The following is a 19230-nucleotide window of genomic DNA, read 5'->3' on the forward strand; positions in this document are numbered from 1 at the left end:
GAAAAGGTAACAAACATACAGACAGACATACAAACAAAAATTTCAAAAAAGCGATTTTCGGTTTCAGGGTGATTAATTATATATGTTAGGACCAATTATTTTTGGATAATCGAAAATTACCAGAAAAATTTCGGCTACAGATTTATTATTAGTATAGATTATAGGCCTACTGGAATCCTTGAATGCCAGTCTTCGGCGTCGACGCTATAGCCTAAAGCCCGGTTCAGACGGTGCGTGTTTCTGTGATGGATTCCAAGGTGGCTGCGCGGATGGGTCGCCTGCTTGATCACTCACCGGAAGTAATGCGCTCTGGTGCCTCCGTGGATGGCTAGCTTGCTGGATTTCGAGGGTAGGTTCCTTGCTTTTTTTCGTGATGGTTTGCAGGTTGGAAACCAAAGATGATCATATTATATCACCACTGAAACCATGTCGCCATGTTCGTTGTTTTCCAACTAAACCGGTTTTTTTCTATATTCTTCAGTTTCTAAGAAACAACAATTAAATATCGGACTTTAGCTGTTTTGCACTTATGGCTTAATTACTTTATTACGGCATTTACTGCTGTTAATGTAGGACTTTAGTTGTTTTCCACTCACGGTTTAGTTTCTTTCTGACCATGAGTGTTGGCAACAGATGAAGCAGCAGATGATTTTCCAATTTGAATTGTGAAAAGAGCCAGCTCCGTGTGAACAACTACCATCACCGTAGGCAACACGGGAGCCAGCCAGTCAGCACGCAGGCGACCCATCCACGCAGCCACCTTGGAATCCATCACAGAAACACGCACCGTCTGAACCAGGCTTAAGCTATAATCGCCGCGGCCTCATGCCGGCATCATACAATAACGTGCGGTGTGCTTTTAAAACATAATTTTGCCGACTGATTGTTGCTCTGTAGGTTTCACTCTAAGCGTCACGTTGTCACGTCTACTTTCTCCATAAGAATAAGCACTAGTTTGTTATATTGTTAAATGGCTATTATTATTATTATTATTATTATTATTATTATTATTATTATTATTGTTGTTGTTGTTGTTGTTGTTTCATATGCGAGCACGTTGACATTCTGAACTCTTAATTAACTCTTTGATAATAATTTTTAATCACATACCTTAACGTTCGGGGTCAGCACAATATTGCAATCTCGGTTTTAGTCCACGTGGATTAGGCAAGTAGGTGTCATTTTATAATGTAAGCAGCTTATTGGTTGCAACATTGAAATTGAGGCGAGTGGTTGGAGCGGCGACATAAAAAATAGAAAACATTTTATTAAATTTCAAAGACCTGCCGAATGTTAAGCAACAAGGCCGCTCAAAGACCTGCCGAATGTTAAGCATAAGACCGCGGCGATAATACATGTTAAAATTATCACAGTTTCACTTTGTAGTAGTTCACCAGTCCATGCCACTGAAATACTGTTCATATCAAGTAAAATTTAAGACGAATCCAATTCTCACGAAAGGTACCTACTGATACTGAAAGAAGTGGAACTGTACCGAAGCTACTACAGACGATTTTTAGAACTGTTACGATTACGAAAACACACTATGGATCCGGAACTAAGTTTCTAAGGGAGCACCATCTAGAACTTGAGTGTTGTTTGAGGTGAAATTCTAGATCTGTATTTACAGCAGTTGTTAGATATTTTTGCGAATTCGCCATTGTGTTCCTATGGAATAAAAACGGGGAGTTTGGGGAACGAGATCACGGACAAGATAATCGAAGACTGATAATAACAGTGGTCTAAAAAAGAAATTCTGCCCAAAGAACAGAACACACTGTTTCTGGAAGAAAATTCGTCCCTGAATCCAGACCTAATTTCAGAAATTCTGTATCGGCCTCAGTTTTCATATGATAATCACTTTTGTAAATTAAAATGCAAATAGCAAAAAAAAAAAAAATACAACATAAGAGTAAAGAAAAGTGAAGAAACAAACCTAAAAATATTTCCTTTCCGATTTCCTGCGATACTTTGCCTCAGGTAGGCCTACATCTCTTCGTAAGGTTCAGCAGTAGTCGGACCAAATTGCAGCATTCCAGTTGCCTTGATAACACTTTTCCATTTGAGAAATGTCCTGGTGGAACCGTTCGCCGTGTTTATCACTAACGGCGCCAAGGTTATCCAGGAAGAAGTCCAAATGATAGTTCAAGAAATGTAGCTTAAGTGACATGTTACATCCCATACGATGATACGATCTCAGCAGTTCATGTACAATATCGCGATAGTTCTCTGCCTTTTGGTTGCCTAAAAAGTTCTTCCAGACATTTGTGAAATACAGTCATGCCATTTTTTCAAGATCACTAAAATCAAGGAAATATCCATCAGCCATTAATTTCCTAATTTGCGGTCCTACAAATATTCCTTCCTTTATTTTTGCTTCACTGATCAGTGGGAACTTCTGTCGCAAGTACATGAATCCAGGCTATGTTTTGTCCATGTCTTTCACAAAGTTTTTGACGAGACCTAATTTAATGTGCAGCGGAGGTAGATACACATTTTTGGGATCAACAAGAGGAGTGTTCGCCACATTCTTCTGTTCAGGCAGTAGTTCATTCCGAGCAGGCCATTTTTTTTTCCAAAATAGTGTTTTTTTTCTGTCTCTCGGCAATATTGCCAAACCTCCTTCATTTCCTGGAGATAGATTCCTGAACTCAGGGATTTCCTTGTACATTTTTCCATTGTTTTCCAAATTACATCTGTAGAATAATTAAATTAAGACTTACCAGAATAACCAATATGCAACGTTTTCATGGATTTCGATAGATAGAGGGTAGCGTGTCACAAGAAAATTCAGCCCGATAGGCAAAAACTGATTTCATTTTCGAATTTAGCATCCACGACTTGGCTAATAACAGCATTCACATTCTTTGTGACAAAAATGCTGTTGATCAGTGTAACTGATAGAGTTACAAGCTATTTTCTGCAGTGTTTATTGATTATACTTACGACCACTGGGTGAGAGAGACTGGAGGAGTAGAGACGGAAGACAATGAAGTGAGAATTCTGACAGTTAAAGTAGGGAAGGATGAAGTATGAACAAATAGTGACCTAAAATAGCAAGAGAGAACATACTAAAAGGCGTTAGAATAGAATGGGAAGGTCGTCGAAACATGGGACCAATGATGAATAATAGTCATCGAAGAAGGCACAAACTGTTGACCCAGAAAGCAAGCTTCTGCTGGGAGGTTCACCTGGAGTCTGCTCGTACATAATAAACACAAACGGGGATGATATAATCTGTATCATTCAGACTCAAGTGTGCTCTGCCCGAAATTGTTTACTACAGAAAAGGGAACGAGGGACAATTTCTACTACTGAAACTTTGAGCTCTTCTCGTAATTATTTATAACAGAGACATCGACGACCAAATAGAAGCTGTATTAGATTGACATGGGGAAGATGGAGAATTTTGGTAGCACCTGAGGAATATACAAAGATGAAACCGACCAGGGATTGTCTGATAATAGAGCATCTGATATCTCTGGATATAATTATGCTCGGAGTCATGTGTCATGTTGGGCTTTCATACAATTCCTATCTAGGGTGGAAATTACTTTTTCAGGAGAGAAGTAGTTGTGGAAAGCTTTAAAGCCGTACAAGTAGCTCCTATAAATGGTTATTTAAAAACATCATTATCATTATTAAGATATTAAAGTTGAAGAGCGGAGTGAAGTATAGATCTCGTACTTCAATAACATCGGCACCAGAAGAATGCAAGTGGTCAGTATCACGACGTGGCCTCTTTACTCCATGAAGAAAATCTGACAGGAAGCTGAGTGGGCTCACAGCCATTCTGGTAGTCTAGGAGCTATCTAGACTCCAAGATTGAAGGATATCTCGAATTGAAAGATATATTAACACCCCTCCTTAACGTATACTGTACGTGTTTTTATATTCTTACGTGGTTATTTAACGACGCTGTATCAACTACTGTGTCATTTAGCATCGATGGCATTGGTGATAGCAAGATGGTATTTGGCAAGGAATCGCCATAGATTATCTAATATTCGCCTAACAGTTGGGAAAACTCAGGAAAAATCCAACCAGGTAATTAGCCCAAGCGCAATTCCGGATGTTACATTTTGGGCTTACTAATTCCAGAAATAATACTGTTCTGATTGATTTGTGGCAAGAATAATGTATATCATTATGATGTACCGAAGTACATATGATATTTCCGTGCAGATATTCTGCGTCATAATATGATGAAAGATGAGTGGAACGAGAAAAATTCTCTCCGGCACCGGGATTTGAACCCGGGTTTTCAGCTCTACGTGCTGATGCTCTCTCCACTAAGCCACACCGGATTCCCCTCTCGATGTCGGATCGAATCCTCTCAGTTTAAGTTCCAACTTTTTGGTTCCCTCTAGTGGCCTACTCTCATGCACTGCGTCATAGATGTGTGATAGTGGGACAATGTTCACACATGTGCAGAGGTGCACTCGTTATGAGTGACTAAGTGGCCGGGATCCGACGGAATAAACACCGTCTTAAATCATTAAGTGATTATATTTTGCATATCATATATTATTATGATGTACCAAAGTACATATGATATTTCCATGCAGAAATTCTGCATCATCATAATTATGATGAAAGATGACTGGAACGGAGAAAAATTCTCATAACGAGTGGAACTTAAACTGAAAGGATTCGATCCCGGATTTTCAGCTCTACGTGCTGACGCTCTATTCACTACGCCACACCGGATTCCCATCCCGATGTCAGATCGAATCCTCTCAGTTTAAGTTCCACTTCTTTGGTTCCCTCTAATGGCCTACCCTCATGCACTGCGTCATAGATGTATGACAGTGGACTATGTCCACACATGTGCAGAGGTACACTCGTTAGGAGAGAGAAAAATATATACGGTATATGTTCTACATCTGGTTACAATGGAGAGTAGTTACTTAAACCGTATTACTCAGATTTACATGAAAACTTATGGAACAAACAGTAACTGAACTTTTGTTTGATGCCAGAAGCGTTTTCTGCAAGTGTGCGGGACACAAGTACTTTTAGCGAGAAAAAATTTTAAAATCACATTTGAAACAATTTTTTTTTGCGCAAAAATATGGTGCGACAGTACAGATCTCTCATCAGTGCTGTTGATATGCCGAATATACTCAAAAACCAAGATGTGAGAGCAAATAGGGTCAAGGGGAGTGTGATTAGAATTACTGATTATAGCGTTCGGCTGCTTCCGTCAGATCTCTTGATCACAGTGTCCTGCAGATTTTGGGCTAACGTATTTACAAGAAAAAAATTGAGAGCAGGTGGAAATGTACAAGGTTTAGCTTAACAATGCGTGCGGTTCCTTCACAGCTCTGTTTTCTTTCCTTCTGAAATCAAGACGTGGAATCTAAGAAGTAAACAAGTGGTTGTTATGAAGGCGCGTCAAGTTCAGTGAATGCTCGTGTTTGTAATTTGTCAGCGCGTTATTTAAAAAATGAATATGAAGTATATCGCAGCATTAATTAATTAAATGTATTATTTATTTATAGTGAAACATAATGAATTAGGATGCGATCTTTAGAAGAAATTAGTAATAGAAACTTTTCCATCTTAACATTGGAAAGCATTACAAAATATAAACCATGTCTCGAACTGTCACACTTAACAGTCCACAAATCAGGTCAGTGGTTAACTGGATGTGAAAAGAAAAACAAATTATTCTCTTGCCCGTGCTTTTTTTTTTTGAAAGTGGTATCTGGAGTAAAACAAGATTTGACGACTTTAACCAGTAAGTAGTACAATGCAGAAATATGAAAATATTAGTACCATCTTGAGTATTTCTTAAAACTAAAAATGTTCGGGAATCAGAGAGTAGGTATCATACTTACTGGGAAACTGGATGACACAATGAATCGGTCAAGAGAAACGGAAAAATTATGAAGGGCTTAATTTATGTTGTGTTCTTCCTCACTAAACATGAGCTTTCTTTTCGAGGACACGTCGAGAGTAGTGAATCCCTAAATAAAGGTAACTATTTAGAGTTTTTGGATATTCTCATAGATTGGACACTCGCCTACAAAATTCAACAGTTTTTCGAGGGATCTCTCCAGCTGTAAGAAATGATATCATTAAAGCTGTTTCTGACGTTATAAATGAAATAAGTAAAGAGATCAGAGAGTCAGATTTCTTGATGAAAGCTGTGAAAATCTCAGTTGTCAGCTGTACTTACGTGCTGTAAATAAAAGATTTGTGGTATTTGTTGTTTTTAGCGCAAATAGAACGGCAGAAGCTTTCATGACCCATATTACTAATTTAGTAGAATAATATGGGCGTGCAGACAAATTATTAGGGCAAACATATGACGGTGCAACTGTGATGACAGGCCATTTAAGTGAGCTGTAGAAGAAAATGTTAGACGTTTACCATAAAATAATTTTTACTCATTCTTATACCCATACCTTGAATCTTGTTTTGCAACAAAGTATAAATATTTTACTCTGGTAGCGTAAGTAACATAATAATTTTATTTTCAGGTCGCTAAAATGTTATAATGGATGGATAGAAACATTATTTGTTCAGGCTCGTAGAACAAAGTTTGAATTGAGAAACGACATCAGGAGGGCACGAGCACTTCTTTAATCGCATGACGAGAGCACCAAATGGCATTAAAAGAGCACTATGGTGCTTGCGAGCATCATGTTAAGAACGCCTGTTGTACCTGTTTTCATGCAATTACTAAATGGTTAGTGTGGATTTAATATTAAGACATACCCACGGCAAAGAGGTAAGGACGCATGCCCTCGGGGCGGCGCTCCACGGTGCGCTCAGTGGCCAGCGCAGAGCGCTGTTCTGGCAGCAAGTGGTACTTCATGGCTTCCAGCAGCAACTCCTTGCACTCGGCGTTCTCGCGCACTAGCGCCTCCGAGTCCACGTACGTCATAAGGAAGTCTCGGGCCATTAGTGGTAACCGCACGTGCCGCATAAGCTGCGAGGTACAGACACACGGGTTATAAAGATACACAGTGGAAAACAGACATACGACTCAAAATTCATTTCCAGGATCATCATGGGTGATGAAAGTTGGGTTTAAGGGTATGATACAGAGACAAAACAGCATTGGTCGCGATGGAAGAGATCGCATTTACCACGACCAAAGAAGGCACGGCAGTTTCGGAGTGCAACAAGTAGCTCGCTTGTCGTACTTTTGAACAGAGGTATTGTTCACCGAGAATTTGTTCCTCTCGTCTCTACTGTGAATTCTGACCTCTATTGCGATATCTTGAGGCGCCTGAGAGAAGATGTGTGACGAAAAAATCAGACTTTTGACAGAAAACAACACGGTAGTTGTTCCATATCCTCTCTACTCACCTGACCTACTCAATGTGGCTTTTCCTTTTTTCTTAAAATGAAATTAAAGTTAAAGGAATGTCACTTCAACACCTTAAAGGAAATCCGAACGGGAATCGCAGACGATAATGATCAAGAAAAAGACTTGCTTGATGTATATGAGACATGGAAGAGACGTTGGAAATGCTGTATGTACTCCCAAGAGGACTATTTTGAAGGCGATGCAGCCAAATTAACAACAAGTAAGCCTGTAATTTTTTTAGCTTTACTCTCTGAACTTTTCTCGTACCTCGTAAAGAAGATGGAAGAGGCGAATGAGTTACTGCAATTATCGAGTGAGCCCATGAGTACACAACTACTACAAGGGTACACATGAAATGAGGAACACCCAGGAACTATGATACACAGACACGTGACTCGTAAAAACTAGTAGGCAACACACAAGCTGGGGCACGTACACGATTCGTGAATATGCACTGAGAGTACATCAGTTGCGACATGTAGACACACGACTCGTAAAGAACATGCAGAAGTCGCATGAACTACTGCACGTATAAGATTCATTGAGATTAGGGTTACCATATTCTGAAATCTGATAATGCTGACGCATTCATCTCACCAATGAACTTCTTGCACCAACTTCGTCATTTATATCAATTTTGTAGCGCATATTTATCACTGGATCTAATTTTCTCTGACAATTCTTTGTTACTTACTACACAAATAGTCAAACATACGTTTACGTGTAAAATGTCTGAAATTAAATTTCACTGAAACAAGTCGTTGCACAGAATCGTTGGTAACTCTAATCCATGCAATTTAATAACTTACATGATAAGTTCATAGCTATTTATAATTAACAAAATGAAGGATGTATATGGATAAACAGCATTTACACATTTAACAATCACATACACGGCAATATGCTTCTCACAACTCACAGGAACGAGACCAAACGAAACAAAAATCAATAAATAAGATTTCAATATGAAAAATGCGGACAAATTAGAGAATTTTAAAAAACCTATACGGACGACTACTTTTATTATTAAAAAGCGGACATGTCCGCATAAATCCTGAGATATGGTAATCCTAATTAAGATGCGACACACAGACACACGACTCATAAAGAATATTCAGGGATCTCATGGAGTGCAGCACGTACACGACTCATGAATATGCACTGAGACTACAATATATACGTAGATGTACGTAAAGAACGTACATGGGCCGCATGAGCCGCGGTACACAAAGACTCATAACTAGGGCCGTGACATCGGTGTATTTGTATTAGTCTGAGGTGAACATACGACGCCGGACAGAATGTGGTCGACGTGTTTCAGTACAGGCAGCGGAAGCGAATTTGACACACGTCTAAGCAAGCACGTTCCGTGTTTTGTATGCGATTACTGCGTATTTATAAAATCAAGACAATACAATCATTATATTATAAGTGTTAATATCGGAAAGATCTAAAATACTGGTAAGGTTGAGAATAAATTGCTGTAAATCATACTTAAATTGTCACAAAGTGGTAAAATATAAGTATGAAAAGATGTTTCTTTTTAATATTTAGAGTTTTGCACTACAGTTTCAGAATGCCGAAAACATATGGCGTACAATTTTGCTTTCCCTATATTTAACTGTTACATTAATTTATTTATCACATCTATTCCGTACCTTACTTTTTTGCTTCTTGTTCGCCTGGTTTCAGTTCCTGCTGCAATAAACAACAACATTCATTTTCAAAGTTTCAAATGAAAATTACCGCTGAGTGTCGGATAGTATAACTTTGTATGCGGAAAAACTGCACTCAACATCGGCTGAAACCAAGGACGCATATGTAAAATATTTCACATCATCAATTTCATTTCTACATCAATCGCACTTGTCATCCGATAAAACTTTTGCAAATTTGCATAATAAATTGAAACCACCGTTTTTTTTTTGTATTACTGTGTTCATTTTCGCACACACCTCTTTGCTTATATCATCTTGAATACCTTCACTCCCCCTTCGGGTGTCCGCCTCCCTTCATAGGTGCTATGCACGTTGCAGGTTTCACAGTGGCTCGGCGCACGATCACATTTTCGCCAGGCTGCTCTAGAACGATGCGATTGCAAATGAAAACACGCGACTATTGAAAAATCAACAATCGTAGACGTTCCGAGCAAAATGGTAAGCAACGATTATCGTTCAACGTGTCATCGTTCAACAATAATCGTTGAACGATCATTGCAATAGTCGCACCGAGGAAAACGTAGTACCTTTAGGCGTGTGTCATATGCGCTTCCGCTACCTGTACTTGAAACACATCGACTACATTCTGTCCGAAGTCGTATGTTCACCTTAAAACTAATACAAATATACTGATGTCACGGCCCTACTCATAACATAAGTATATTAGCTACAGAATGCAGATACGTGTCTCGTAACACACATGGGGTGGATGGGCTGTGGCACATCTGTGTATGACTCGTAAACAACATAGGGGACTCATGCGCTACGGAATAAAGGCACGCGGATTGTGAATGAAGCAGATGAGAACCTTGATTTGAGGCACACCGACACGACACGATTCACAGAGGATGTTGCTACGGGAGGTAGTGCTTACCTGTGCCACGTGCTGCTCTCTGTCGGCCAGATCGTGCTTTACCCAGTTCATTACAGCCGTGAATACCTTCTCCTCGGAAGAGATGTTCAACTGTCCGTTCGAGATCAGCTCCTCCACCTGCAAATGAATGCAGATTGTTCTGTTTATTTTGTTTGAAAGGTGAAAGAATAGACCTGGGAAAGTGGTGTAACGTTGGTAGTGAAAGTTTCAGAAAACCGTTCACTTGCATTTGCGCGTATATTCTTTTACTACCAAACACCATCCCCTATACAATCGAACGTTTCTTCCAACTTATTTACTTACTTACTAGCCACGTCTCTAACAATTTTTTTCGTGTAAGCATAATAATTGTGCTATTACTGGCTGTATTCTAACTCTTTTGAATTATTGTTCTCACGTCAGAAATTCGCACCAAACTCTGTGCTACTCGTAGCAAGGAGAATTGAAGACTTCGGGGGTAAATAATGATAACCCGCATAAATATAAAAATTGCAAACATTTTAATTTTTCTTGCAAACACAAGAGGACTGCCATCTTTTTCAAACAGCATAATCCAATCTTTGGTAACATATTTACATAATTATTTAACCAAATCAAAGATAATGTGGCTTAAATATTGTTAACAACCAGTAAACTGTCAATCTCAATTTTGAGGGTTATCAATATTTACTACCGAGATCTTCAATTTTATTACTGACAGTGAGCTCTGCGACTAAGAATGAGCTTAAGGCTTTGTTTATCCCATGAGATACGCCAACAGAGAGAGCATCCAAATGTTGCTTCTAGTGTACTATAAAGAAGTAGGTATGAAATGAGAGTGCAACAGCGCCCTCCTAATTTTTGGGAAGCTTTCACCGTTCGCTCATTTTGTATCTACTCCTATTTTCCCACACGTTCTTCCATGAAATTATAAGAATCCGTAAAAGTCTACAGATTTTTCTTCATTTTAAGACTAAAAAAAGATTCTTATATAATTTTTCGAGATATCCAATTTCAAATGACCTTAACAATTCGGGGGTTTAGAATCACAACGACGTATCTACAAAATTCATGTTTTGAGATAAATGCAAAAGAAGTTTCGCAACAACTGAAACACTATCACTGTTACCGCCTATGTTATTCTGTGCGACATATGTGATAACACGTTATTATTAGAGTATGTTTACATCAATCGAGGAGTATAGAGCACTCCGTTCGGATCCCAATGGCGGACTCTCAGTACAAATATCTGACGTTGATTACACAATATTGATTTATAGATGGACAGATTATATTTTATTTCACCTTTATTTTTACTGTGCTACAACAACCTAGGAAAATACGTCACAAATTGCTACTCTTAATACAACTCGTAAATTTTCGTCTGCTAGTCTCGATCTTAGTTTAGATTTTACAATTTAATCATATGAGGACATTTCTGCATACGTGTTACCTTAAGAGAGTTGGAAATAAGTGAGGACATAAAATATTGCCATTTCATAACATACCAGACTAGTTAAATTTATTTAAAATCTCTCCATAGAAAAATATCCATAGCCCTATCTTAGGTCGCCTTCCACTACTCTACATAGCTGCTATGTTTGGTTTTACATTCAGTACATTTCCGAACAATGTTTTCTGAATTAATAACACGTTACTCCAACTAGTAGGCTTTTTTAAAGTCGTATTTCGAGTCGCGTCTGTTACTACAGTTGCAAGTTGCTTTATGTTCAGATTAATTTCTTCTCTATATTTTCTTCATGCTTGGAATAACTCTTCTCCTGTTATATTTCCTTTAAGTGCAATGAGATCGAGCAAATATTCTTATATAGAGAGACCCTTAGTAACTCCGTGGTTGAATATTACCAATTCTACCGTATCAATATCTGTGTTTCCACTTAGAACGAGAGATTAGACCACTGTTTATGCATCTTTAATTTTATTTCTTGTTCAACTAGTGTTTCAATATCCCTTATTATCCTTTGTATTGTTGGTGTGGGTAATTTCATACTGTTAAAAACATCAGATTATTAGGGATAAAAACTGATAACAGCTTTATTCAGACATGTTTTAATGAATTGCTCGTAATTATAGCACTTCAATGATTTTGCGATTTTCAAAGCAATGACATAGCTTGTTTCATCATATTTTAGTACCGGAACCGTTATTTTAGTTTAGTTTTTTATGTTTTAATTGCTTCGCCCCGTCCAGCCTTACGAATAGAAAATTATTTATACTATACTTATTTTCTATTGAATACATTTCCGTTTACAGTTACATTGGATATGTTCATGCTTACCTATGATTTCGTGATAATCTTATGACGTGTCGTAATGTCGCTAGATGTTTGATTTATAAGTACCTATTAGAATTTTAGGACACAAAATGCGTCTACATTGTCACCAAATGCACAACAAATACTGTTCCTCCCATCCTTCCTTAAACACGCGTTTTCGAACAGACGTTGAAGGTTTTGAGAAGGAGGTGATCTAAATGTAATCAGTTAACCCGCTGCTGATAGATGCCTGTTTACAGGAGTTGTAGGGGAGTTGGACGTAAAGGAGGGGGTGAAGCAAAGACATTTCGCTGCGCTGCCCCTGCGACGTCACTATTGCTAGTGATCACGATGACATTTTTGCCGATCTCTGGTCTATAGCAATCATTCTGCTGCAGTCCAGAATTGAGAAAATGACTGAAGCCATGAGATATGTGGAAGAATAATACTGTTCAAGTAGCCTACAGCCCATACCAATCCGCATATATATTTTTTTCATTTAATTTATTGTATTCCATAAACTTACATTAACATTAAAGCTTTAAGATGTGGAACAAATCAAAATTTTATGATTACAATTTTTTGAAGAGATGAAGTGAGGTGAGGTCCAATAGTCATTAAAACAAATATGGAAAGTGGCCTTGAAAAGAATTATGAGTTTAATATAATGTGCTACATACGAGATGCACTATTAGATTCATAAAGCTATTATTCACTTGAAGATAAAGTAATAAATACTGTATCATATTTCTGACTTGCTCCAGTCACGTCTTATGATGTAGGACGAATATTTTCCAAATACGAATAGTTTCTCTGAACATAAAAGAAGTATTTCTTTTGATAAATGAAAGTGTACATTGTTAGGTATTGTAAAACGGTTTAGAGACATATCAGTATTTATTTGATTTGTTACTTTTATACACTTGCGAAAATTATTTCAAATTTAAAATTACGAAGATTTTAATTGACAATTGGCATCTTTATATATTACTTGCTTCTTTTGTTTCTTGTTCTATGACCGTGGATTACTGACACAAAGACAAGTATGGTTACCACCAGACTGTACATATTTATTGTGGTTTAGAGTTGTATTAGTACTCTTCATTCGATCGAAATATAGTTCGAGCTAACTTACTAATTTACTCATTGCCGCCCTCACATAAGCTCGCCATCGGTCCTTATCCTGAGCAAGATTAATCCAGTCTCTACCATCATATCCCACCTCCTTCAAATCCATTTTTATATTATTCTCCCATCTACGTCTCGGCCTCCCCAAAGGTCTTTTTCCCTCCGTACTTCCAACTAACACAACACAACTTAATAGTTTCGATACCAACTTCCTAGCTCTACTAATAACAAGAAGTAATTACAAGAAGTAATAAACCACGTGTGGTACTATGAACTTGGATCTGATTGTAGTTTATTAAAAATCTCGTACACACTATGTCCGATAGATGTAGAGCAGTTATTGAAACTCACGGTGGACCAACAAAATATTGAAACATTATTAAAATTAAAGATAGTTGCATGTAGAGTGTCCATTTGGCATGTTTCTTTCTTTTGAAATGGCATATTTCTTAACTGTGTATCTTCTTTTTACATTATGTTATTTACACGAAATTCTCACAAAAATGCTACATTTTCACTATTACGTTAAAAGTACATAAAATATGGTTATAACCTCAACTAATGCTGCTTCTGTACAATCTGTTATCACTAAAGAACCAAATTAATATTTACTATGAAATCAAGAAAGTTAATTTTACTATCACATAGCAGTTTTCAAAAAGATGTGGAAGAGTGGTGCTATGAATGAAAATCAAAAATGTTTTCTTGGTCTATAGCGCCTGCACTAAATCCAAATGATGGAAAAAATCACCCAGACAGAAAAGTAAATTATAAAATAAAATTATGGAAGACGGAAAAGATAGACCTATAGTTAAAGGACTAGAATTTTCAGTTAAACTTGATTATATTTCAAAGAATGAACCTAGATTTACGAGGGCTTATACATTTCGCCTGAGCTAGGAGTATGCATTTTGCTTCATTAAGAATATCTATGGAATTATTACAGTCGCACCAGAAAATAATAATAGATCATTCCTTGGACTTTCTTTGGTATAAAAATACTTACGATTTAAGGCTAATTGTTTTCGATAAAAAGAAAAGAAAATTTGCATATTGTCTTTCTATTATTTTACAAGACACAATTTTTCAATAAGCATGAATCTGATTATTATAAACTTTAATTTTTGTTTGTAGCTAACATTATAACACATTGTGAACCACTATGAAGTGCATAGAACCAGTAAGTACATTTACACAGTTTGTTTAATGTTAGTACTAAAATCAATTGTTTATTACATATTTCTCATGAATAGGGCCCCGATAATTATGTAATTACATGTTTTTTCTATTAACATTAAGATACGAGATTTGTGATATGTTGGCGTTTCATGCCAATTACTGTAGAGCCTAAAAACGTAAACTTGAAAGTACGTACTGTGTATTTACATATTTTACTCTTAAGTACATATTCTAACATATTTTACTCCTATGTATATATTTTTACATATTAATTAATATTTCCATGCTTACTTGCAATTTTATTCATTTTATAACATCCATGTATATCTTAGAAGTGTATGACCTTGCGCGAGACGATCAAAAAGATTTTCTGTCTCGAATCTCACTGTCCGTCCTGCAGTCACGTGATGCGCACCTTGCCACTGCGTGTCCGTGGTCACGTGATGCGGACCTTGCCACCTAACGTCTTTGCTTGCCACTGCGTGTCCAAGCCATGCCATGTCATCGAGTGAAGCGTCAGTCGTTGTACTTGACCATGTTATATCATCTTCCGATGCATTTGAAATTTGAAGTTAGCCGACGTGAGTAGATTGAACAATAACTTTGTGTTGTGTGACCTCAGCATTATTTTTTTTTTATTTCAAGTTAAATATTGTACTGAAAGATGCCGAAGGAGAAAACCCCACTCAGAGTAAAGTTAAAGCCTTACACAGAGGAATTTGACAATTTTCCACAGTTGGAAAGGTACTTATTTGTCTAGTTTCTGAGAAGAATGTGCCCTGTTCTCAACGTTTTCAAGTCCTGCAACGCTTATCCACGTCACGTCATCGGGCCCGTGCTTCGAAGACCACATCTCAAAAATAGTTATTACTCACTGAACCTCAAGCTCAGAAACACCCGGACCTCAGAAATAATCTTAGTTTGCAAGTGATCTGTGCCGTGCTATGGTTTGTGCTGATATCCCTATTTGGAAATTAAAAAATCCAGTCCTGTGTGAGTTTCTTGAGAAATACACACGTGAAACTGTGCCAGATGAATCTACAATCGGAAAGAACTATGTACCTGACTTATATATGGAAAAATCAACTCTATTCGCTTGGAAATTGGTGCTGATGATCCCATTTGGGTCTCAATTAACGAGACAACTGATGTACAGAGAAGACATATTGGAAATGTTATAGGGGGATGTTGAAAGATAATGAAGCGAGTAAGTCTGTGTTGTTAACTTGTGAGGTGTTACCAAAATGCAATCATCAAAATATTGCTAAATTATTTACTGGTGCAGTGGGACTTTTGTGGCCCGATGGTATGAAACACAGCAACGTCTTCCTTCTTATGACGGATGCAGCCTATATGTGTAAAGCTTTGCAAGTTTTATATCCTAAAATGTTACATCTTACATGTCTTGTCTATGCATTCCATCTCATAGGAGAACTGGTTCGATCTAAATTTTCTAACGTTGACACACTAATTTCGAATACAAATAAAGTCTTTTTAAAGGCTTACAACAGAGTTGATAAATTCAAAGAACTGTTTCCTGAGCTTCCACTTGCTTCTCATCCAATCTTAACAACATGGGGAAGTTGGATTGATGCTGTAGGCTACTACGTGAATAATTTTGATTCTGTGAAACAAGTTCTCCAGCATTTTGATTCCCAAGATGCAGTTTATGTAGAAACACCTAACCAATCATTTAGTGATGTAAAGCTTAAAAATGGTATTGCCTACATCCAGTGCAATTTTCGCATTTATGCATTGCCATTAAATCTTTGGAGACATCTTCTTCCAAACTCTCAGACAGCCTTGATGTTGTTCATTCTGTAGTCACTTCTGTGGAAAGTCTATAAGGGCAGTGAAGGGCAGTGAAGGATAGCCTAAGCTCTCTTTCAGTTTGAAGAAAAACCCAGGATTCAAGACAATCAGTGCTATTAACTGAGTGCTAAGTGAAAGTAGTACCGAAGTATTTGAAATTGAGTACACACCAGAAGATTTGTGCAAGTTTAAGTATGCACCCATTACTTCATGTGAAGTTAAACGATCATTTAGTCAGTACAAAAGCCATGTTACGCGATAACAGGAGAAGTTTTCTATTTGACAATTTGAAATACATGTTTGTTCCTTATTGTTATGAGGATCGTAATTTGGAAAATTAACAGCTATATGTAATTTTCAATTTTTGAGTTACTTACATGCATCTCCAGATTATTATATCTAGTTGTAATATTGGATCCATAATATGGTATGTGTTAAGACATGTGATTCTGTAGGTAGCCTATCAACAACATATTTCAAGAAAATGTAGAGAAATTCTGATATTATGAGTTTCAAATTTGTTGGTATTTTAATGGTATTATTACATATTCTATGATTTTTAAATACATATAATTATGTACATTTTACTGACTTTTAATATATAGCTATCCGGGCCCTCTCATGAATAATGTTTGTCATAGATTTCTAATTATTGTGATCCAACCTCTTCGAAACAGAAGAATGTGTGTGCAAAATATGATGGAAATTGAACCACTGGTTTTTGATACATTAGTTTTTATAAGAACTATTTGCAAATTTGATTTAACTTTATTCACAATGAATATTAAATAATACTTCATTACCTACAAATGGCTTTTATAGAACCCGGAGATTCATTGCTGCCGTAACATAAGTCCGCCATCGGTCCCTATCCTGAGCATGATTAATCCAGCCCCACCTCCCTGAAATCCATTTTAATATAATCATTTCACCTACATATCTCCCTCCCGAAACGTCTTTTCTCTCAGATCTCCCAACTAACACTCTATATGCATTTCTGATGTCACCCATACGTACTACATGCCCTGTCGATCTCAAATGTCTGGATTTAATGTTCCTAATTATGTTAGGTGGAGAATACAATGCGTGCAGTTCGGCGTAACTTTATTTTTTCTCCTGTAACTTCATCCCTCTTAGCCACAAAATATTTTCCTAAGCACGTTATTCTCGAATATCCTTAATCTCTGTTCCTCTCTCGAAGTGAGAGATGTGCAGCAGTTCCTTCACAGATGAGTACGATGTGGGAGCGTGAAATTTTTAACTCCAATGAATTTGCGGGGCGCGTTTCAATATTAAACGATCAATCTGATTGGCCAAACAATTTCATTTACATTTTTGCTATTAATAACAAGAATAAATAAAATTTCACATTGTACGATTGTCTATTATTATTATTATTATTATTATTATTATTATTATTATTATTATCATTCCAAGTAATTGTTTTATTATATGCAATGAAGGAAAGAATTATAACAATTTATATACCGTATTATATTGTGTTATAAATTTTATATACCCTAACATACCTATAACATGCCAAATGTAGCCTAGCTAACCTCAATGCTTATTACAAATAAAATGATGAAGCTTTAATAGAGATTAATATCATATAGTAGTAATAACCTGTATTTAAAAGATGGAATGATTATTGCGATGTTTTATAGTTTGTATAAATTACTGCTGACTATAACAGCTGACATGTTTCGAATTACATTATGGTCTGAGATTTTGGAAACGGAACTAATTCCGAAGCAGCATAATATTTTGGTGATTATTACATTGTTTTATACGCTTGCTGTTATTTCGGAACTGTTCTTCGGAACCAGTACTTTCTTGGAACTGGAACACTCAGAACAGTTTCGAAAAAAGAACGATTTCTCCTCCCACAATGCTATGAAGGTTTTAAAAATCTGACACCATACGTCCACACCTGTGGAGTAACGGTTAGCATGTCTGGCCGTGAAACCAGGTGGCCCGGGTTCGATTCCCGGTCGGGGCAAGTTACCTGGTTGAGGTTTTTTTCCGGGGTTTTCCCTCAACCCAATATGAGTAAATGCTGGGTAACTTTCGGTGTTGGACCCCGGACTCATTTCGCCACCATTATCACCTTCATCTCATTCAGACGCTAAAAATAACCTAAGCTGTTGAAAAAGCGTCGTAAAATAACCCACTAAAAAAAAGACTTGAACGTATGGTGCAACCCCTCACCCGTATGTGGTATCTTACGTCTATTTTCGGCTCTTCTCCTTCAGAATTTTTTGAGTTCTTTTAGTGAAGTAGCGTATCCCATAATGAGCCAAGTGGCCAACAGACTTGGAGCTCACATACTCAGTCTCTCTCAGCCCCGATCTCTCTTTTCAAGGACGCGTTTTCGCGTACCTTTAAATTTCTCCTTCCATGTCCCCTCTTTATCAAATCAACGGCACACGCGAACTCTTCAAGTCTTGAAATCGTGAATGAAATTCATCCCGAAGCAGACGACAGACGACCGTTGAGACATACCGCTTCTATTCTTTCTATTCTACACTGCAGCTAGTTTATACTAAGTCGCTACTGAACGGGATATGCAGTTGCATAGTGGCGAGGATGAGGTAATGGCCGCTTGCTCTGCCCGCCAGCAGTGTTCAGCGCTCGAGCCCGCGATTTGACGAGTTGATGATGATCGCTGGCCTACGTGGTAGGACGCACGAGGACTCCAGTATTTGGTAATTTATTCACATAAATTATGTAGATAAACGTTATTTATATAAAATTTATGGTTAGGAAAGATGGTATTCGGAACGCTGCTCGTCTCAGAGTAGGTACTGTCCTTTCATCTTATCACTCCATTACCTTCCCTTGAGAAAGCTCTGCCTCGTCATAGGAAAAGGATTTTATATCTGATCAATCATTTGAATTGCAAACAGATTAAATCACCGGCATCCTCAGAAAGTATGAG

At 37.4% G+C, this 19230-nt stretch overlaps 1 protein-coding gene across 2 annotated transcripts in view; it reads right to left on the reverse strand.

Annotated features, from left to right (window-relative positions):
* LOC138711872 (kelch-like protein 17) overlaps window positions 1-19230 on the reverse strand; it is a 471943-nt gene that overhangs the window by 45385 nt on the left and 407328 nt on the right. For both annotated transcript variants that reach the window (XM_069843135.1, XM_069843134.1), the window contains exons 7-8: window positions 9917-10033; window positions 6727-6940 (exon numbers count right to left, since the gene is read on the reverse strand). In XM_069843135.1, the coding sequence (XP_069699236.1) occupies window positions 6727-6940; window positions 9917-10033 (331 nt within the window). The remainder of the gene's footprint in view (window positions 1-6726; window positions 6941-9916; window positions 10034-19230) is intronic.

The sequence above is a fragment of the Periplaneta americana genome, chromosome 13 (genome assembly GCF_040183065.1).
Source record: "Periplaneta americana isolate PAMFEO1 chromosome 13, P.americana_PAMFEO1_priV1, whole genome shotgun sequence".
Lineage (NCBI taxonomy): Eukaryota > Metazoa > Arthropoda > Insecta > Blattodea > Blattidae > Periplaneta > Periplaneta americana.